Source organism: Hipposideros armiger, unplaced genomic scaffold (assembly GCF_001890085.2).
Source record: "Hipposideros armiger isolate ML-2016 unplaced genomic scaffold, ASM189008v1 scaffold_3, whole genome shotgun sequence".
Classification (NCBI taxonomy): Eukaryota; Metazoa; Chordata; class Mammalia; order Chiroptera; family Hipposideridae; genus Hipposideros; species Hipposideros armiger.
This window is the reverse complement of record NW_017731353.1, coordinates 3,808,563-3,831,567: the sequence shown is the minus strand read 5'-3', so window position 1 is coordinate 3,831,567 and position 23,005 is coordinate 3,808,563. Positions and strand designations below refer to the sequence as shown.

General features: G+C 41.2%; 1 protein-coding gene across 11 annotated transcripts in view; it reads left to right on the top strand.

Moving 5' to 3' along the window:
* The window catches only part of FNBP1 (formin binding protein 1), a 129,530-nt gene that overhangs the window by 40,370 nt on the left and 66,155 nt on the right, over window positions 1–23,005 (top strand). For all 11 annotated transcript variants that reach the window (XM_019638313.1, XM_019638303.1, XM_019638295.1 and 8 more), the window contains exons 2-4: window positions 8,889–9,004; window positions 19,556–19,612; window positions 20,312–20,459. In XM_019638313.1, coding sequence (XP_019493858.1) covers window positions 8,889–9,004; window positions 19,556–19,612; window positions 20,312–20,459 — 321 coding nt within the window. The remainder of the gene's footprint in view (window positions 1–8,888; window positions 9,005–19,555; window positions 19,613–20,311; window positions 20,460–23,005) is intronic.

Here is a 23,005-nt window from a genome sequence, read left to right as displayed (position 1 = left end):
AAACAATGAAGTCACTTGGGGTAATGGTTTTTCATCGCTTCAAGGTTTGACACTTTTTTTTTTTTTAAAGATTTTATTGGGGAATTAGGGGAGGGGNTGAATGTGGTTTTGGCTTAGAGTAGAAACACAACACATATGTTGTTTAATGTAATATTTTGTGCTCGCTTAACCTTCATAAACATGAAATTATCTGTTATATTCCTGCAATGATGTGTGGAAAATGCTTTTAGCTTTTCAACAATAATAGTCCTGGATTTTTTTTTTCCTAAGTTTTTTTCCCCCAAGTGTGAAGTCTTTTTTGCAATCAATAATCAATTCACACTTGGATATTAATGATTCCCATATTCTGAGGAACGTTTTATATTTTTAATGGGAACAAAACAGTAAGTACATCAATCAAGGAAAAAGTAATAGTTCAATACTTTATGTAATAGGTTCTTCTACTGACCTCTTTTTTCTTCTATAAATCTTTTATCTTCACTTGTGACCTTTATTTGGCAGAGGCTCGAGTGCTCCTAAGTTCTTCTTATACTGCTTTCCCATCAATCCAGTTATAAACTCACAATTAAATATTAATTGTGGCATATTGCAAAAGCACTTGTGAAAATGCATATGTGGAGAATGACGTATACAAAAACAGCAGGAAAACGAACTCCCTATGGCCCCTTCCTGATTACATCCCCCACCTTAGTTGAGTATTATCCAGAATCTTATCTTAAAGAGTATTCTTTTGTTTTTCTTTGTAGTTTTTCATCACTTACGAATGTATCAGTAAATAATACGTTGTTTAGTTTTGCCTGTTGGGGGACTTTACATAGATGGAATCATGTGGACAGCTGGGTTGTTTGTATTTTGCTGCTCTGAACGTTCCTCTGCTTGCCTCTTGGTGAAATAGGCAGGAGTTCACTGTCAAGGTCCCAGGCTGTAAGAGACGTATCCAGCATAGGAACTGCTGGGTCGCACAGGGACACGGCTCACCTTTACTAGGTAAAGCCACTCTGTGTCCCAGGGTCCCAACAGGGTGTGAGCGGTGCCATTGTAACACATACTTGTTAATATTTGGGGGTTCTCTGACTTTCAATTTTTGTCAGTCTGGTGAGTGTGAGATGGCATCTCATTGTAGTTTTCATATCCATTTCCCCGATTACTGATAAGGCTAAATATCATTTCATGCTTAAAACTTTTATTATTTTTGTCCCTTTTCCTGTTGGGTTATTTGCCTTTTTAAGAAAATNAGATTATCTTCAGTTGCCAACACCTCCCAGACCAATAAAATCCCTTTTATTTGCATAATGCTTTGAAGAATTTCTAAAGTATGGGAACTCCCCAATAAATTAGGGGTGTCCTATATGGTCCTGCCCCAAATCCCTGCAACCCTGGGATGTTTGCTGTTAGACTCCAGCCCGTGGTCATAACCACCAGCAGTGTGGGATTTCTGCCTAGCTTGTGGCATGACTAACTTATGTGCAAAAAGCAGAATGGAACCTAGTGTTAAAGATGGTTTTACCTTACCCGTAAGATGCAAACATTTATCATTTGACCCGCGTTATGATATTGTTATGATTTAGCCACTTACTTTCTATTATTTAGCTACTTACTTGCTCAGCACCAGTTTTAAGCACTTTACACTATATTAACTCATTTTTATGTCCAGTGACTACCAGGTTGGGACTTTTTTTTCACTGCCTCATTTTTGCTTTCCGGATCTCATGAGAGTCCCTCTCACTCGTGAAACCCAAACCCAGACCCCTAAGTCCAAGAGTCTGAGAAATGTTGTTTTTAAAAGCCATTAAGCCTTTATGATAAAATGGAAACTTAGAAGGGGTAAGAGAATACTGAGAATCAGTAAACAATATTAGTACAGTTTCACCCTTCACAAAGTATTTCAGGGGCTTCCCAGCTCACTCCAAAAGTCCTTTCAATGGCCAGCGTGGCCCTCTGTATTTGGGTCTAAAGGGATCTTTCTGACTTCTCCTAATACTCTTTTTTTTTCCGTAAACTTATTATTATTTTTTATTGTGGTCATATAGAGACAACATAACATTTGCCATTTTAGCCATTTTGAAGTGTACAGTTCGGGGGTGTTAAGTGAGGTACTATTATTCTCGCTTACAGATGAGGATGCTAACGGAGAAGTGACGTCACACTGCCAGAGAGGTGAGGCGCTGGGACCAGAGCGAACTCNCATCTTAGCTGTATAGGGCAGTGTCATTGGCCCTCATGTGGTATCCGAACCAGGGCCCTACTGCTCAGAGCTGGTGTCCCAAGCCAGCTCTTAACCAGTGCGCCACTCAGCCAGCCCAAGGTTTGACACTTTTATGTTGAAAATTTCTATGTGGGTATTTCTGCTTTTAAATGTAATGTATGAGAAAAATTCTTAATTTGTCTGTGGACATTAATTGAAGTCTTTGTTAAACTTGCCAGGACTAGGATTTCAGGTGGCATTTATGATGACCCATTTTTGTTTATAAAGTTTTGTAAAACTTTTTTGTTGTTGTTCAGCCACTTTAATATTCAGACCCAAATTGATTTTTTTAAGCCATTTTAAATGGAGGTTTTTGTTACATTTACTCTCAGTAAATCTATACCTTCTGACACTTTTCCCTCAAAGGTAAGAGGAAGCTAATACCAGTGATACCATCCCAAGGGATTGTTTAAATAGAGCCATTTAAGGTCTGCTTTGCAAAGAGCCCAAGTCCTCAAGAAAGTGGATTTATCCAAAATTAGAGCACCCTGAAACAGTGGTTTAGACAGCGCAGCCGGAAGTGGACCCTCTGATATGAAGGGGATAATTCGCCTTGCTGAGCGACTGTCTTGCTCAGGGGGAGGGTTTTGCTGTGGCGGAGAGCTGACCCCAGGATACCCTTTCTCTGAATTGGAGCCATTTTCACAGGTAACTTTAGCAACTGAGTTTCTTGCTAGATTGGCTTATTTCGGGGATTTTTGAATTAGTGTCAGCTTAATACACTTTACAATTACAGGAAGTACCATATTCGTGTTAAAAGTTGGCCTATATACTTTGGAGAAAAACTTCCTTGTGGCTGACGTGGGTCTCCTTATCTCAAAGTAACTATCTAGCTTTTCTGAATGTAGTTGGTATTTCAGCTCATTTGCATAATTTAAATTAAAAAATCAGATTTCAGAAGACTTCCTGAGTAACCAAGAATAATCATTTTATAGTGAGTTAGAGAGAGCAGCCTGAACAGTGACCGATGGATTTATATCGTAGGGATATGAAAGCTAAATTTGTTTGTATTGAACTTCATGATTCTATAGGAACTCTGATGAAGATATAATGACTCAAACAAATGCCATAGTTCATACTTATTGTGGTTCAATCTTCAGAGTATAAAGGAGCTTACTCACAGTACAGCACATCAACCCAGACCTGAAAATAATTGTGAAATACAGCAATTGTACGTTGATTGAGACAATTGCACTTTTCTCATTAGCCTTTTCAGCTTGATCAGCCTCTCATAGCTGAAAGCCCCTGGCAGAAACCTTAGGTTGGATCAAGAGGGGGTTTAGCGGGGTTCCTTGAAAGGTACCTGACAGGTTGTAACCAGCTACTTGAAAACATCCATTTGCAGTCCTCTTGGCAATTTTACAGTTAGCTGTTGTCTCTATTGTATGCGCTTATAAATTAAACATTATTTTCCATTAGGGAATATATTCTCTGACTTTCTTAGTCTTTGGCAATATGCAGCTTTCAAATAGAAATTTTAAAGTATGTGTCATATGGTAGTGATTCTTGAAGGGTGGTCCCTGGGCCTCCGGAGGTTCTAGAAACCCTCTCCTGGAGTCTACAAGGTCAAAGCTATTTCCATAATGACACTAAGACATTGTCTTTTTCTCTGTGTGGACATTTGCCCTGATGGTGGTGGGCAGGACAGCCTGCGCCTCGGCATGAATCCAGGCAGTGGTTCCAAACTGTCTTAGCGGCCACTGCGTTCTTCATCAGCTCTTAAAAAAAAAAAATCAGCTTTATTTTTAAATGTCCTTGATGAAACAGTAAAGATTTTTAATTTTATTAAATCTCGACTGTTGAGTATACATCTTTGTAATAGTAGGTGCAACAAGGTGGGAAGTATGACTAAAGCACTTTAGGGCTTCCCAAAATACTGAAGGGATTGTGCTGCACTGAACTAGCTACTTTTTTCCCTGGGACACCATTTTTACCTCAGAGGAAGCTTGGCAGACAAACTCTTGAGCATTTGGCAGACATTTGCCCAAAAATGAATGAAGTGTGCGTGTCACTTCAAGGAAACAACTGACAATATTTTTTGCCAATGATGAAATTCCAGCTTTTAAGTGACAATTAGGATTTTGGAAAATGTGTATTTGCTTCTGTGAGCTTGACAGCTTCCAAATGTTTTAAGACTCATCAGAGAATATGAGATAGGTAGCAATATAAACAAATATGATTTTTAAATATTTTATATATATAATGAAATGTGTCAACCTTTGGAAGAGCTGCATTATATCAGTGAAATAATATTTCCTAAATGACCAGTGCCCCTGTTATACAACCATGCACAGGTAAAAATCCACTGAAAGTGCAAGACACACAAGTGCATTTTAGTGTAACCAAGTATGAAAAATTCATTGCTGGGGTTTCAGATTTCACATTGCACCTAGCTTGGAGAAACCATTATTTGGCAAGTTTTGGTGTGGTATCAAATAAGGATAGCCACCATTACCTAAAAAGGTTACTGAAATTCCCCTCTGCTTTCTAACTATAGGTCTGTGTGAAGTTGTATTTTTTCATATATGTCAACCAAAGTAAGGAATCACAACAAATTGAATACAGCAACATCTGTGGGAATCTAGGTGTCTTCTATTAAGCCAGACATTAAAGAGATTGGCAAAAATGTAAAACAGTGCCACTCTTCTCAATATTTTTGTTTTGGAAAGTAAATTCTTAAAAAAAAAATTTATATACACACACACACACATGCATGTATAGATACACACACATGCTATTTACTTTAACATGTAATGGATTTATTGTCTTTTTAGTGAATTCATAATTATTTTAAAAATCTCAGTCTTTAATTTCTGATAGAGTAAATATTGATAGCTACAACCCACATAAACAAAAGCCTCTTGGGATCCTGAATGATTTTTAAGATTGCGAAGTGTTTTTCAGAGCCACCGGCATGTGACCTCCAACAGGAAGGGATGCATTGTGATAATGGCACCTTCCCCAAGTAGCAAAGGCTATTTTTTAAAAGGATCATTTATAATATTTGCTCACAAAGGAATCTTTTTAAGATTTGGAATTTTTTTCCATTAAATTTTCCACATTTTCATCAAGAATGTAAGTGGGTTGATTAGTTTTTCATCTGTTTTGAGTTTTCTTTTAGCTGCTGTCAAAAAAGTTCATGCTGTGGTAATCCCTGCGATAGCGTGGCATCACCAGAAGCATTTTCATGTAGCATGAAAAGAACCATGCCATATTTACAGGCAGGCACTTGTTTATGTGTTTCTGACTAAGGTTTTTATTATGAAGATCTTCTATCTTATTTGGACCCTGTTCTTTTAATAAGTGCTTTATTATAGCTTGAAGAATGTTCTCGAATACAGATGACTTTATTGAAATCACATTGTTGGTGTGAGGCCAGACATTTTTAAGGTGAACTCAATTCAAATGTAGATCTTTTAAAAAAGTTTTTGGTATCAAAAGCTGTTGCTTTATATTTGTATACATGAGGGCTAAAAAAAAAATTGCAAACTAATGTAATGGGAAATATAGAGTTAGATTGTTAACAGGACAAGAGTGAAATCTAAGAGCAGATGGTCTTAACAAGTTTTCAAGGAAACACCTTTAACTGCTAAATATAGCCAAGGCTTTGGAGATGGTGGGAAATTGTATGGTGTGTGTGTGGGGGGGGAGTGGCTATCAAGTGGAGGGAGGCTTGTGGAAAGGAGTTTTTAAATAAATATGATCTCTGTAAAACTACATCAACAAAGGTTTGCCAATTAGCAGAGAGCTTTAAAGAAGCTTTGCTCTAAATAGCTAAGAATGATTTGTAATCATTACAGTTCTCCCCCTTTATCCTCCGGGATATATTCCAAGACCCCAGTGAATGCCTGAAACCACGGATAGTACCGAACCCTACATATGCTGTGTGTTTTCCTACACCTACGATAAAGTTTAATTTATAAATTAGTCACAGTAAGAGATTAACAACAATAACTAATGATAAAATGGAATCATTATAACAATATACTATTATATTGTTATATATGATGAATATGGTCTATATACTGTTATATATGTGAATATGGTCTCCCCCCACCCCCCATATCTTATTATCCTGTACGCATCCTTTTTGTGATGATGTGAGATGACTCAATGCCTACGTGATGAGATGAAAGGAGGTGGAATTTTCCATTTTCATATCTTCGGATGGCTGTTGACCGAGGGTAGCTGAAACCATTGAAAGCGAAACTGTGGACGAGGGGGGACTACTGTACTTGAATTGTTTGTATATTCTCTCAAGTCGTTTAAAGAGATTTATAGTCTTGCTTACACTATTAATTTGCTTAACAACCCTTGTCTTTATAGATGACATAAATAAATAATCCCCCTGAGCAGTCTTTCTTGAAATGGAATCTAGGGGTTTGTGGAATATAGTATTGAGGAGCAAGACTCTATGAAAAACTTAAAATATTTGCCCCTTATGTTTTATGATGATATTAAAAATTATTAGGCCTAAAGCCAAACATTTTACAGTGAGTATTTTCAATTGGAAAAACACTCTAGTAAAAAATTAAACCTTAATTTCCTAAGTTGCTGTTTCTCAAACTGTTCTGTGGGCCTGGGTGGGAGTAAGGTTGAAGAAATTAATTTTTTTTTTTTAGAAGAGCGTTTCTCAAATTTGAGAGAAAGCATTTTTGACTCCACCACATGCCCCCTCCCCCCCCAAGTTAACCTTGTATGAAATGTTAACTGATTTTACAGTTTGCGCTGCTTTGATTGGAAAATTGAATCAAAGCACCATGACAGATTTCAATTCGAAGTTGCTAGATATAAAAACAAGCTGAAGGCTGAAGCTGAATAATGATGAATGTCAACTGTAGTTTAATGTGTCTATGTATATGTATATATACATATATATGTATATTAACAGGATGTGGAGTACAGCATAAGGAATAGAGTCAGTGGAACTGTAACAGCTATATACACTATCAGAGGGGTAATAGATTGGGGGAGGGGAGTTATCACTTTGTGAGGGGTATAAATGTCTAACTATTACATTGTTTGCACACCTGAAACTAATTAAAAACAGACAACAAAAAACAAGATGAAGGATGACATTGACCTGTCAGATCGCACACACCTGTGATCTGATTCAATTGTAGATTTGCATTTTTATGCTGGATTTGGCACTTTCCCATTTTACATGATTCTCACGACCCATCTGTGAAATTAGGCAGATGACTAAAACCTTGCATGGCTCCATGGCTTTTCTCTGGGAAGTCCCAGAGCTGGGGCTGGAACTCAACTTCTCGGGGGCAGCAAACTTTCCATCCTTGCCTCATTGTGATCCAGTCTTCCCTGTGATGTGCTAAGGCCCTCTTCACTTTCACAGCCCACCCGCCCCTCCCGGCGCTCTTCCCACCAGCCTTCTGCCTGATGCGCAAGCGCAGTGCCCAGCGCCCGGCTGCCGCAGACCTTGGCGTTCTGATCCTTGGCTGTCGCTTCATCCACCAGCTCACTGACCTCCCTCCACCAGCTCACTGACCTCCCTCCTTGAGCCCTGAATAGAATGCGTGTTTCCAGCTCTCTTCTGGACATGCCACTCCCTCATTCAACATGTCACTTCACCCCAGCCTGCTGCCCCTCCACCTACATAGTCACAGGAAGCGAACCACTCAGAGTCACCCTAGAATGCTCTCTCCTTCTATCCCTTCCCAGCCTCCTCATCCAGTCAGTCCCGAGGACTAGTTGATTCCATGTAAGTGTCAGTAAAGTCCTTCCCGCTGCTCCTACTATCGAACGCTCTCCTGGCTTCCAGCTCCCCGTGACTCCGAACAAAGCTGTGGTCATGCCACTCCCCTCGTAAGCCCTTCAGTGGCTCGGTTGTGCCCGCCGGGAGCCTGAGCTCGGTGTTCAAAGCCTTGAGTGATCCGGCCGGGACTTTGTCTCGTTTCCTCACCCACCACCCCTCGTTCCCTTGCACCCTACCCCACCTTGCTCTCCAGCAGGACAAGCGCACCTGCTCCCTGGACATCTCCCTGCCTTGGCACGAGCTGTTGCGGGAATACCCACTCCTCTCATTCTTCCAGACTAACCTCAAGGCGCTGCAAGCCGAGGCCCTATTTCTGTTCATTTTGGTTTCCCAGCTCTTAGCATCATCCTGGCACAGTGTGGGCTTGATATGTGTTTGAATAAAGTCCATATGAGCTGTTGTAGTCATCTGTTTGAAGAAGAAAGCAGTATTTTGTAACTCTTTTCCATCCCATATCTTTGCCCCCAATTTCAATGAACCTTTTCGAGTGATAACTGAGAGATAACAGTTAAGGTGCTAATAGTGCGGCTGAGTTAACGTGGGTGTGTGTTTCACCTGTCAGTTTTTAGTATCTGGAAAAGAGAGAGATTTTCCTTTGCACCAGGACGTTAATTATGTCCAAGAAACGTGTTTCTAATAGGACTAGGGAGCGCGAACGAATGGGTCAGAGCTTAGTACCCCAGGCGCTTTTCAAACCAAATGTGGTAATGTTGATTTAAACCCGCTCGACACAAAAGCACCCAAGTACAGTCATGGAAAATATTAGACTTGCTTTCTATGCAGCACTATATTGTTGAGAGAACTGTTCATTGAAATTATGTCCATCACAGACAAAGATTGCAAACTCGCTCTCTGTTTATTTTTAAACAGGATCAATTTGACAACTTAGAAAAACACACCCAGTGGGGAATTGATATTCTTGAGAAATACATCAAATTTGTAAAGGAAAGAACGGAGATTGAACTCAGCTATGCAAAGCAACTCAGGTAAGTTGATATTGAGAAAGATTATGTGTTTGTTAACATGGATGTAAGGATAATTTATATTCTCATTTTATAATATGTATAATCCTTCGAATAGTTCTTTTTTTCCCTTTCATTAAGGTAATATTCCATAGAAACAATTGTTTTTAATATAGACAAGTAATTGTCATAGAACAGTAAATATGAAAACTAAGTTATGGCTTTTAGGCTCTTTTTTTTTTTAAGGATATTTTCTGAATTTTAGAGCAGCTGATTTTTTTCAGGAAACTGTTTTGGAATATAACATATATACAGGGAGGTACATAAATCATAAATGTACAGCTCCAGAAATTTTCACAGAGCGAACACACCCATATAACCAGCACCCAGGTCAAGAAACAGAAAATTACCAGCCTCAGAGGCCCCCCGACCCCTTCTAGGTCTCCGGGTCACCATCCTCCCCGCAAGGGTGACCACTCTCACGGTTTCTAACAGCGTGGATTAGCCTTATCTATTTCTGATCCTTATGTGAACATACTCATTTATTAGGCAGTGTTTGTACTTGGCTTCTTTGTTCTCCATTATGTGTGTGAGATTCATTCATATTGTTGGATGTGGTGGTGGTTTGTCTCTTTTCTTTGGTTTTTAGTATTTTGGTGTATGAGTGTGCCACGGTCAACCCATTCAACCATCACTAGGTGACTGCTCGTTTCCTGTTTGAGGATATAAAGTATATACCCAGGAGTGGAACTGCGGGGTCATAGACTTCGTGTATGTTTAATATTAGTAGATGGGGGGGTCGAACAACTTTGCAAAGTGCTTCTACGGATTCACGCCCCCTCCAGCAGCATGGCAGAGGTCCCGTGGAGCAGGATTTAAAAAATACATTGGAATGGCTGCTATAATGTGTGCATATTTTTCATCTGTGTCTAGTAGCAGTATGTGTCTGTTTTGCATTCAGATCTTGCTATCCACACAAACATGCAGCCAAAGAGTAAGTTGGGATCATAGTACTGGTCTAGTGTCTTAATGGACATAATCTACCACTGGTCAGCCTCCAAATTCCCACACACAGGAAAAAAAACAACAAACCGTTGGACCGCTTACATCTTTAATGATGGAATTATTAAATAATCATAATAAAATAATAAAAGAAATTTGTACTTTTATATAAAATGTTTTTAAAAGTTGTAGGTAAAACTAAGCTTGAACTTGAAGAGGCATGGAGAATCTTAGATGATCTCTTGTTTGGTTGAATTGGCTTCTGCAGATGGTTTTAAGACTTGTTAAAAGGTCTACATGATTTTTGGTTTGGCAACATTTCATTTTAATCCAGAGAGTGTCTGCGGAAAGGGTATGCCGTGCGGTATTGAAAGACTGTGGATCCTTCTAGGGCTGGTGGTGTTTGTATGTGAGCACCTAAGGGTTAACCTGTGGCATAGTTTTATGAATGACAAGTTCTTTTTCCATTGAGTAAATAAAATGAAAACATTGCTCAATGAAATAATTTTTGTAACTCGTGGAATCCAGATGAATTTTAGTGCCTCATTAGTACTTTGAGGCTTTTCTAACTGAAAATAGGAGTAGAGCCGTGAGCTGCTTCTTGTTGATTTAAATGTTTCAGTTTGTCACAAAACGTCTTTCATATGAAAATGGACTACATACAGTGTTATCCAAAATAAGGTCTCACCTTATGGATTTTTCTATATTTGTGGCCTCTTCTTTTTCTATTAGCACACACTCCTCTTTGCTGACCCGAAGTCTACTCTTTCCTTTTGCTTTGGAGGCTTGTTATTAGATGCCATTACAAGTTATTAGATGCCATTACTGGTTCTTACAAGTTTCTGCAGCATTCTGTGTTGTGAGGGGAAGTCCTTTCTCAGCTCCCCCTGGCTCCTTGCCCATTCTTATCACCCTGAGTGGGGGAACTGAGGACTTAGGTAACCAAGTGGGCCGCTATTGGAGAAGACTCAAAATTCCAGTATAGGCTTAGGGCAAAGTTGAATAGCTCTCCACTGACCGTCTCTTACACATGTTTGAGCACTTGAAATGAAGTATCAGTATTACAGCTATGATGGTCATCTCTGGGGAAGTACTTTTCCTGAGATTTAAATATTAACATTTGTTTCCTTACGTCCCTGAGAAGTATCTAAATTTGTACTTGTTGGGAGGAGTTGATAACAGAAGAAAAAAAAAAAATAGAAGACTAATCCTCTGGACCAGCCTTCTAACCTTTTATACGGAGATCTCAGCGAGACCCTTAATGCTGATATGAATCATACTGTTGATCCCGTCTTGACTGGCTTCCCCCATTCTCCTAAGTGACTCTTTCAGTTTCCTTCCCATCAGACCCCAACACCCCTTTTCCCATCCTCGCGCTTGTTTCTTCCTTCACAGGAAAAATGGAAACGTCCTCAGACCCCACACCCTCTACCCAGCTGTCAGCATCGGTTCCCACGCCTCTGCGCCCCGCCCCCAAGATGCTCCTGTCTCAGCCAAGGCCGTCCTCTGTGCGCGAGTTCTCACCCTCTGTCTGACTCCATAACTCTCCCCCAGTGGTTCTCCTCGCTCCTACATCAATCAGTTCTTGACTCTCTACGGGATTACTCTCATCGGCACACAGATGTGCCCTTATGTCACCCATCTTTGAAAACGAAACTCCTCAGCTCACTTGCCCACCATTTCTTTACTTCCCTTTGCTGCAAAGCTTCTCAAACGCATCCTTCCATGCTGCCTCCAGTCGCTCTCTTCTCGCTGTCTTCAACTCAGCTCACCCGCTCCACTCGCCAGCACTGCCCCTCAGGGACACCAGTGACCTCCATCTGGATCAACCCAGCTGCCTTCCTCCGTCCTCCTCCTCCTCCTCCTCGACCTCAGCAGCGTTCTGGGGCGGATGCTCCCTCCTCACCTGGCTTCTGAAATACCAGTCTCGCAGCTTCGCTCCTAGCTCCGTAGAAACTCCTTCCCCGCCTCCCTGGCTGGTTCCCCCTCCTTCTGCCCCTTCACCCTGATGTGCCCCAGTGCCCAGTCCCCAGTCTTTCTCAGTCTGGACTCCCTTGGTGAGCTCATCTGTTTCGTGGCTTTAAGTTCGATCTACAAGGCAACGACTCGCAGATATGTGTCTCCCAGCTAGACTTCTGTTCTGAACTCCAGAAAGAGATTACTCAAAATCTCCCACTTGGGCATCTAAAAGACATCTGAAATGTAACGTATTTGAAACAATCTCTCTGCTCAAAATCTGCATCTCCACAGCCCAGCTCTCCCCCATGCACTTAAAGGCAGGGGCATCCTTCCTTGCTTAGCTCAGAAAACCTGGGGTCACCTTTGGCTCCCCTCTTTCTCTCACACCCCCGTCCCCATCCAAAGCGTCAGGAAGCCTTGGTGACGTGTCTTTCCAGGTGTATCCAGGATCCGACCACTTCTTACCTCCGCTGCTGCCACTGTGGCCCAGGCCCCGCCACCCCTTACCTGGGTTATTAGTCTCCTAACTGGGTTCCCTTAGTCCCTTCTTGCGTATCTGTCTTCCACAAAACAGCAGATGACAGCACTCCACGGTTCCAAACCCCAACATCTACCCGTTTCACCCAGAGCAAATCCAGAATCCTTGCAGTGCATGTCCCATAAAGCCCTACACGGTCGGGTCCCCTTACCTTTCCGACATCCCACCTTCCTCTCTCTGCTGTAACCATCCGGTCCCGTGCTGTTTCTTACACATGTCTGGCACATGCTCACCCCAGGGCCTTTGCACCGGCCTTTCCATGTAGAGACCACCTATATGTTCATCCCCCGGGATGCGCACGGCCAGCTCCTTTATCTCCCTCAAGCCTTTGCTCATGTCACCTGCTGTACTTTTCAGTTTTGCCACAGCACTGATAACTTTCTGACATTTTGTATCATTTTCTTAAGTATTTTGTATTTATTGTTCATTGTTTCCCGCCCCTTCCCTGCTGGGATGTAAGCCCCGCCATGGCAGGACTCTTTCCGTTGAGTTCACTAACGTACCCGCTAGTATGGAACACTGCTCGGACATAATAGGTGCTTAGTAAATAGTTGTAGAAAGAGGGAATCAGCAAGGTACAGGTCTAAGATATTGGTCAGCAATGCGTCGAGGAGAATCGTGTGCTTGCCCAGGCCTATGAGAGCTGATGAGGGTTTCACCACAAGCAGAACAAATAACAATGTGTCAACAGAATTACAGGGGACTCTAATGAACGAGACACAGGAGGTGCCTGAGCCGGAGAGGCTCACTTGCTCACCGTGGAAAAGAGACTGCATGCAAATAAAGAAGTGAGTCATTTAAAGATAGCATTTGTCACTCCATATAATAAGTAAAACCAATGATGCAATAAGCATGTTGGGGGCACGGGTTACTTAGCTAGACTGGCCGTGGAAAACCCATTGCTTGAGAACTGAAGGACAGGAGAAGGCAGGCATGCAAGTGCCCAGGGGTAGCTGTCCCGGGCTGAGGAATCAGCGAGTGCAAAGGCCCAGAGGTGGGAACATGCTCAAAGAATGGAAAGGCCAATGCGACTGGAGCACATTCAACAAACAGTTGCTTGAAATATCAGTATGATGTTGAAAAATCAACATGATTTTTGGAGAGAGATATCTGTCATTAAATATTATTTTCTGCATTGGAGGAAGAAAATGCCAACCTAATGTTAGACGTAGAAGATGATAATTAGGGCTTTGGTTTCTGTAGGTAACGGGCTGGCAAACTGCAGCCTGTGGCCAAATCCACCCACTGCCTGGGTTTATAAATAAAGTTTTATTGAAATACAGTTGCTGCCATTCATTTATGTATGGCTATGGCTGCTTTTACAAAAACAGGGGCAGTTGAATAGTTGTAACAGAGACCCCACGACTGTGAGGTATTTGCAGGTCTAAACTATTTACGGTCTGGCCCCTTGCAGAAAAAGACTGTTAACCTCTGCTAGAATTATTATTTATTCAAGACAGTGTAGGGTAAAATTCCTAATATAATTTTAAAACATCTTCTATGACCTATATAAGAGCACCGATGATGGATTGCCCTCAGCAACTGTTTCTTTTAAAAATAAAAAAACCGAAATTATTTGTTATGATCAGATAATGAATGCATACGATTTAACATGCCAGAGGTACAAAATCAGTGTACGGTGAAGTGTCCCTGCTCTTACCCCGTCCCCAGGGGCAATAAATACTATCGGTCACTTATGTATCCTTCCAGAGAGATAGTAGGCAAACACAGGCAAAGAAGTGTGTGTTTTCTCGCTGCCTTCCCCAGCAGCTCAGCATGCCCTCCCTGCATCCTGGAGATTGTCTGAGGTTCATTTTTATTTTTTACAGCTTTACAGTATTGCATTGGATTGGTGGGTATGTTGATTGTTTCCAATTGTTCGCAATTCTGAACAAAGTTGCAGTGGATAACCTTGAATACACTTGGGCAAGCCTAGCTAGAGGCTATGTGGTTAAATGTAGCTCTCTGGTTGGGTAGAATTTCCCAAGTGGCCCTCCTTGGAGGCTGTGGCCCTTACCACTCACATCACAGTGTGTGGCAGTGCTGCTTATCTCGACCTTCGGTGCTCCTTGTCACCAATCTTTTTTATGTTTGCCAATTTGATAAGGAAAAATTGCTAAGTCTGAGTGTTAATTTGTGTTTCTCTTAGTACGAATGAAGTTGAGCATGTTTTTATACATTTGAGCCATTTGTACTCTCTTGATGAACCATTCATGTCCTGGTCAAGTTTGTTTTTTTTTTTTTTAAATTGGAGCTCATTGTAAATAAAGGGTAACTATGTAAAAATCATTTTATAAAATATGTTACATATTGTATATACAAGGTATTACATTTAAATTTACTTTAACAGTAGAAAACACATTAAAGTGAAACTGAAGGATTTCTCTGAACTTTAAATATTAAAACAGACTCATAAGATTAGGAAAAAGATTATGAAAAACCTGTAGGATGTCTTTTTTTTTTTTAAACTCCATGTTGCAATTTTCAACAGGCTTAACTCACTGCTAGGAAAGAGAAAGAAAATAGTATTTCCTTGTTTTGCTTCCTTTTCTAATCAACTTATATAATTTGGTCTATAACATGATTCCCAGTTAATTTGTCTTAATTCTGTATTTAAATATCGACTGATGCTCACCACCATCCCTCCTACCACAGCCTCTCCATTGGTTTCTTGGCATCAAGAAAAATAGAGACATTTTTCCCCTAATGAGAGTTTGTGGCATAATCCTTGAGTTCTTTCTTGTTTGAGAATGCTACTGCTTGACAACAATTTGACTTGGTTCCTCTCTGGTCATGCTTTCTTTCTCTCTAAACTTTGTTGCTACATTGTCTTTTGGTGGAAGTCTGGGGCTAGCCAGATTCTTTTTCTTTGTAGGTGACTTGCTGGTTTGCCAATACATATGAAGTTGTTTTTGTTGCTCCACTTGGCAGTTTAATAACTTCACCAGGCTATGCCTTGTTGTTTTCTATAGAGCCCTTTCATATGCAGGTTCAATTCTTCATTGATTTCAGGGGAACTTTCTTTAATTATATCTAAATTTTTTTTCTGTCCTACGAATTGGGTTATATATTGGGTTGTTGGAAAAGTCATGACGCATTTTTGCAACGAAAACCAAAAAATACGTCCTGACTTTTCCGACAACCCATAGTTCAGAGATACAAGTTTTCCTTATGTTCTTACTGTTGTCTTCCACAGATCATCTTTTTTTTCTGATTATGACTCTCTCAAATCTTTCCTCTATTAAATTATCCAGGCTAGTGTATTTGTTATCTCTATAGTGGTGCATTTTAGTTCTTCTTTCTGTTCCTTAGCTTTGCAGTCTCGTTTTCCATCCCGCCCTGTTTTATCCTATAGTGGGGGGTAGGGGGCGGTGTCTGGGGGGGGTGGAGTTCTTGCTCTATTAGCTTTGCGTTTTTTCTTAAGTTTGTCTATAGTGTAAAATATTCTGGAGAGGTTTGGCTTTGTTTCATTTCCTTGGGTGTTTTCTTCCAGATTGGTTTTTCTCTGTCATTCCCTCCCTCCCACCCTCCCTCTTTCCCTCCTTCCCTTTTCTTCTGTATTACATATCATGTCTTTTTAGCTTGCTTGTATTTAATATGGGTAGTTTAGTGATGTGGTTAAGAGGACAGACTATGCCCCGGATGCAATCTCAGTTCTTTCATTGACGTTGGGCAAATTACTCTATGCTTTACCTTTCTCCTCTGTAGAATGTGAAGCACTAATTCCCACCTTTGGGGTTGTTGAGGGGACTTACTGAGAGAAAGCATGGAAGCGTCACAGGCCCATGCCTAAGCATGCTTTTGTTACCCCGTCAGCAACCTCAGTGTTCCTGTGTGCTCTGCTGCGCCCCTTCCACTGGTCCTTCCCTCTGAGCTTAAGGATAAAGCTGGGGAACAGGGCTTGGTTTTGTACATTTTGTCTTTAAGACTTTGAGTCTGTTGTCTCTTCTGAAATTTTGGTTGTGTTTCAATTTTGGAGTTTGCGCCATGAGGTCAAAGGTATATCCTGTTCCTTTGGAATCCCTAAATTTGGGGTGATCTCCCCCAGGCATTCAGCTTGGGGGCCCTGGAAAGTGGAGGTCCAGGTGGCCAGCTCCTGCTCCCACTCCTGCCGGAGTCTTGGAACCTGGGTGGTCATCCTGGCTGTCTTCCTCACAGTGCATACTTATTCCTCAGTGCTTTTACTCACTCCTTCTCTCTGCATGAGTTTTCAGGGGTTTATGGACTTATTCCCTGGGACAGTGAGGGTGGGGCCAACATCCATTCTATGCTGTTCTAGACTCTTTGGTCCCTCGCCCTGGTCACCACTTTTCAAAGTGTGTACACTGAGGTGCTGCCCTGTTCTTTTTTGGTTTAATTTCTGCTGTTGAAAAACTTCCTGGCTGTTATTTTTCACCTCGTGCTGTTGGGAGAGCACAATTTGCTGATCGAATTTTATTCTGCCATATTTTCCCAGAAATCTTGTGGTAAGCTTTTTAAAAAATAAAAATAAAAGAGAAAAAAACAAAACATTCCTGAACCCAACCCTGGCCCTTCCATTTCACAGGGTCTGGAATGAGGCCCAAGTGTCTCCTTTTTAAAAGCTTCCCTGCGGTTCCTAGGATCAACCAAGTTCAAATCCAGGATCCTTATTAAAGGTTGTATATTTTTCACTTACCTTTTAATTAGCTTCTCTGAAGAGCAAGTTAAGTACAGAAAACACTTAAAATTTTTCAGGAAGATCCCATAAATTTAAAGCTGCTTTTTGTGGTTTATTTGCTGGCTTGTTTTAAAAATAACCTCATACAGATAGGGTGAGAAAGCCTGTCTCAAAGAATAGAAATGAAAGTTAATTTTTTTTTTTTTGGAGTGGTCCCTGAGAGACATATTTCTTTAGATCTGAAATTCACTTCTAGACCTCTTAAGCTTTTAGTTTTCAGCCAGCATTTTTATAGAGTGAATTATTCATTGGTGCTTTTAAGAAGCATTGGAGTGCTCTATACACTAACTTTGTCAGTGACACTCAGCCATCAGAGCCTGGTGGGCATAACTGGCCTTCAGTTCACTTTAGGATTTGACTGGTAAGTGGGAATTACAGAGAAGTCCGTTTTACCTGGATCTGTTCAAGCTGTGTTTCCTTCAACTAGATGAAAAGTTTATTTTTATGGCTGCTAAGGACTGGAAGCTAAAGGAAAACAAGGATTTAAATAAACCTTTAAAATAAAGTTTTGAAAGAATTTTAATATAGGGTTTGAATTGAGAAGTGCTATTTTCAATTTGCAAGTTATAGTTAACAGAAGAAATGGGTAAATTTAAAACCATGCACTAAAAATATCTCACATGCTAGGCTTTTTCAATCATTCAGTCTCCCATATGTGTATGCTACTCTAAGTAAATTTGGAGAAGAATTTATTGATCATATAATCATCTGCTTTCCATGTGCTCCCCTTTCATGCCACTTGTGGTATTATTTTTACTAAATCTACCTTGTAAGGAGTAGTTGTCATAAACCAACTCAACTCTATGTGGTTTCAACATACAAGATTTCTATCTTTTGCATTATTTTTTCTCTAAGGCACATCGTTTAAGGAACTATTGCTTTTTCACATTTTAAAATCTAGATTTATTAGATAAACTGCATTTTATATCCAGAGTATCCATAGAGAAAACATAATATCGGTTAAGTGTAGTTCACATGATAGCAACCTTCATGGAAGTACATTGTTTCAACAGCTTGTCCAATTATAATATTTAAGTTGTTATAGACTCATGTCATCATTTTTAAATTATTCCAACGATATGTAGTCTATTGGGTGTTATATATTCCCTTGGAATTTCCAACCTTGAAGGGACAATAGAGATAATTTCATCCAGTGCCCTTGTATTTCCAGATGAGGAACTGAAAGCACAGACTTGCTTGCAGTGTCCAAGGTCATGTCATCCAGGCACAATGGCCTCTGGATTTCCAGGGCAATGTCCTTTTTACTAAAATCCACTGCCTCTCGCATCATCTTAGAGGTGAAATCACATTTCACTTTGTAAAGTGTACCATGATCAAAATTGTAAATGTATTATTGCACATTTTCCTAGGCAAATCTATAGACTTAGGGGAAATGGAAAAAATATAATGTGAAAAAAATTGAAAGTATCTATTCTAAAAGAGGAATAGCAACATGGCATAAACAGGGAAGTGAAAATTGGGATGCTGTCAAATGAAGAGTCCCACTGTGAACCAGTGGACAGCTTCCTCTGGCTGTTTCGGTAACTACAGCAACCAAATCAGGACCCATAAGAAATCAGCCAGTTGAACCAATGTTAGTGAGGTGGTTTGCTGTTTTGTTGTTGTTTGTTTGTTTGTTTTGCCATGGTAACCTCTTAGTTTTCGTGTAAATTTAAGTGTGCTGAATGCACATGGATTCTTGACCTGGAGATGGGATTAGGAAAAGAGAGGAGGGTAATTTTGGCTAATCGGAGTGTGTTCAGTACAAACCTGTGGGGCAGGTTAAAAGTTCTCCTCCTTAAATGTCTTAACACGAGCATCCCCAAAATATCGTGTCTACTGCCTTCAGGAAGACTTGTTCACAGGTGGTTTTCATGAGCTCTTTGGGGGACGAGCCACATGGCCTTGACAACATGCCCTTGGCACTTTGACTATTGATTTAAACATTTGGACACAGTCCACATACTTTCCTTGGATTTAGAGAGAATGCTCAAATGAAGATGGTCAGAGGGAAGGGTGGCCTGGTAAGAGACACTGTCCTGAGCTCAGTGCTCCATGAAAGCCACTGCGTTTATACACATGGTCTGTACCCTCCAACTAAATAAAGCGGGGTCTTAACATCCGGGTAAGTGGCCAGCTAGCGACCGTTTCTGTCCTTATTTGCTCTGCCTTTGAGGTAAAGATGCAAAGCTATGCAAGTCCTTCCTCACAGGAGCTTCATCACACATGTTGGAAGATGGAAGGAGGTCAGTGGATTTCAGCTGTGGATGTCTTGTAATTATTTTCTTTAAACTGATAAGAGCACTGACTTCACCTTTCATTCCCTTGTTTCTGTTATCTTTTTGTATAAGGTGACATGTCTGCATTTTTGTTGTAGGAATCTTTCGAAGAAATACCAACCTAAAAAGAACTCGAAGGAGGAAGAAGAATACAGGTATGTTTTTCATTGATAACCTCGTCCTAATATCTAGATGCCACTGGCCATGGTTAGGAAGGAAAGGAGAACTATATATAGCTACAAAAATAACTTGCATTCCCATTCATATTTGTGCCAGGTTTTAAATGGGGGGAGAGAAAAATAAACACCTACTCAATTAGCTTTTCTTCTACTGAGGTCCTTTGTCGATTCCAGATTGTTTCAATTAAGGTAATTAGGAAACGCTTAGACTATAATCTAAGCAGATACAGGAAGTGGGGATTATGCATTCTGAAGTCTTGATTTGGTTTTGTGATATCAGGAGTCTCTTTCATACTACTCATTCATCCAAGAAATATGCCTATTTCAGTCAGCAATTAAGGTGGCCCGAAAGTATTATGTCTCTAATTTAGATCTAAATATGCATGGCATTGGTACGTGCAGCGTGTATACGTATTTTGTGTTTTATTTGCACTAAGTATTAAAGCCAAATACTGCCGTGTGTAGAGCGATTCGGTTTCACAAATGGGAAAGTGTTTCTGCCGTAATTAGCTCTGAGCCATTTTGATGCGCACACTCTTATGTGTAATGAACTGTCAGGATCCTATGGGAGGTCGATGCAAATTAACCTGCTTTTAATTAATATGGCGCCCAGCACAAAGCACTAGGAGCACAGATGCGGCCTTGTGTGACCACCAGCGTGTGTTGTGTTCGTAGGTACACGGCATGCAAAGCCTTCCTTTCCACCCTGAACGAAACGAACGATTACGCTGGGCAGCATGAGGTGATCTCAGAGAACATGACGTCACAGATCACCGTGGAGCTAGCGCGCTACGTGCAGGAGCTGAAACAGGAGAGGAAATCGGTAACCAAACACTTGGTTTTTCTTCCTAAGAGAGGGACCCAAGATAAGGGGAATATACCTAGAAACTTCAACATTACATAGAATCACATCAGTGATGGATCTTGAATTCATCCCTTTGGAAACCCCATAAAAGTTATGCACCCAGTTCCTAGAAGGTGTGTCTAGGTCTTTACATACCATTTCAAGGGTGGGACCCGCAGACACTTCGAAACTCATCTGTGGGCTCCAGAACACTAAACCCTTTGAGGACTTTAAATGCACTTAAGGATATCAGACAAAGAAAATAAACAGTGTGACATGGTGTATGCTGTGTGCAATAAATCGTACTAAAATACATGCTTATGAGGAGTTCAAAAAAGCCAGAAAGATGATAGTTCTGTCCACTTTATTCCTTGGCTCGTTCATTGCCATCCAAGGAAGAGGACCTTTTTGCTTCTCTTGACACCATTAAAATCTTTTCTTAGCTTTTATTGTTAAAAAGAGCGAGAAATGCACACTCAACGTATATTCATAGCCAAGATTTTACCCTAAGAGATTTCTTTTTAAGCCATGGTCTGTATCATTGTACTTGGGTCGCTTGTGAGGGGCATAATAATTGGTTAGTAATAAAGGACCGCAGTTGGCCAGAGATAGTCTTTTCTTATATAAATTTGAGTCCACAGCCATTCCTTTCGTGCTCCAGAAGTGCACAGGCCAACAAGATAGGTAGGGCTCCTGCTGAACTGGAGGAGACATTAAATTGTAATGACCAAAATAATTACTTAATTGCAGTCGTGGTAGTTACTATGAAGCAGGAGTACAGGAGCCGTGAGAGCATGAAATAGGAAGACCTCACATGCTTAGTTAGGATCAGGGCCAGGGCAAAGCTTCCCACGGGGCTTCATGGTGAAGGCATTAACAAGACGTGAGGGACGAGTAGGAGTTGCCTGGGACCAGCGTTCCACAGAGGGGGCAGCCGGTGCAAAGGGCCTGAGACAGGGAGGTGTTGGCAACAGCTGAGGCGTTTGTTCTTTCGAAACTATAAATATGTAGCATGGGAGGCTTTGGATCAGTGTAGAAGTTAGGAAGAGATCCATGCCTTAAGATCAACACATTGGTTTCAAAACAATGTTACTAAACGAGATGAAGTTATCATCTATTCACAGTAGAGCAGTGGTTCTCAACTGGACCCAACTCTGCTCCCACCCCAGCCACATTCCTCAATGTCTGTCTGGAGACGTGTTTGGTTGTCTGGGGGACTGTATCTGCAGGGGTGCTACTGGCATCTGGTGGAGGAGGGGCCAGGGATGCTGTTACACATTCTCCAAGCACACAAGAGCCTCCACAACAAAGAATGACCCAGCCCAAGGTGCCTGTGGTGCCCAGGCTGAGAAACCAGGCACTAGGGTCCTACCTGAGATGATAGCTTCCATTGATTAAAAGAGAGCTTTTCTTTTCTGTGATGGAAAGGATGCTGTGAAGCAGATACTGAAGTTCAGAATGAAACCCAAGCACCTGCTTTCCTGGTTCCTGAACTTCCCTCAACCTTGCAAACTTTCACCCTTCTTCCCTTTTGTCACTTTGGTCAGTGCTTTGTGTCTCTTGATGATCTCCCCACCCACACGGTTTAGCATTTTTGCAACACTCTAAACAAAAAGTCTGTGCACTTACCTTAGTGGAGAATGTGAATTCTACTTCTGGAGTGAACCATGAGATGTGAAGCCCACATAACCTGGCTTCCTATTACTTCTGTAATTCCTCTCCTCCAACCACGTGGCCTCTTGCTGCTTCTCCTCCATGCCCCCTGTGATCCTGCCTCAGGGCCTTTGCACTGCCTTCTCTCCCCCAGATATCTGCAGTGCGCTCACTTCCTGACTTCTTTCTCAGGACTATCACCTTCTCGCTGCGGCCTATCTCGTCCGCCTTGTTTAAAATGGCAAAGTCCCTCCCCTCCTCCTTCTGCCCGTTCTTACCACCTCCCCCTGCTTTCCTTAACACATACCAGCGTCGATACACTTTACGTATGTGTTTGTTTTCTTGCACCCACACTAGGATGTAAGCTCCACAAGAAGCTGCCCTCAGGGAGCTCACATCCTAGCGCGGGGTGGAAGAAAAGGGGCTCCCTTGTCCACTGCTGGGTCCCTAGCACCTGGAACTGTCCAACGTGGCACCAAGCAGGCCCTCGATAAATACTCCTGGAGTGAAAGCAATAATTGAGCAGTAGAAGAAGCAGGTTTGGATGGCTCAGTTCTCAGTTAGACTTTGTTTGACTAGCCGAGGCTCCTTGTATTTCTTTGTTGTGTTATGACCGGGTCCTTCTGTTTTATTTACTCACGGTTAATCATACGTCTTTTTTACAGGGCATCATATCTGTATTTTGAAATCTGTTCCTTTTTCTTTCACAAATTATAGTAATTTATAGAGTAAATTACAGGCGGTACAGATACACATTAAATAATATCTTGCTATACATAAGGTATCTTTTATTTTAAGGAGGATTACCGGGACATATCTCTGAGTCACATGTTCGGCTGGGAGTTGCTGCAAACATCAGGCTCTCTTTCAAG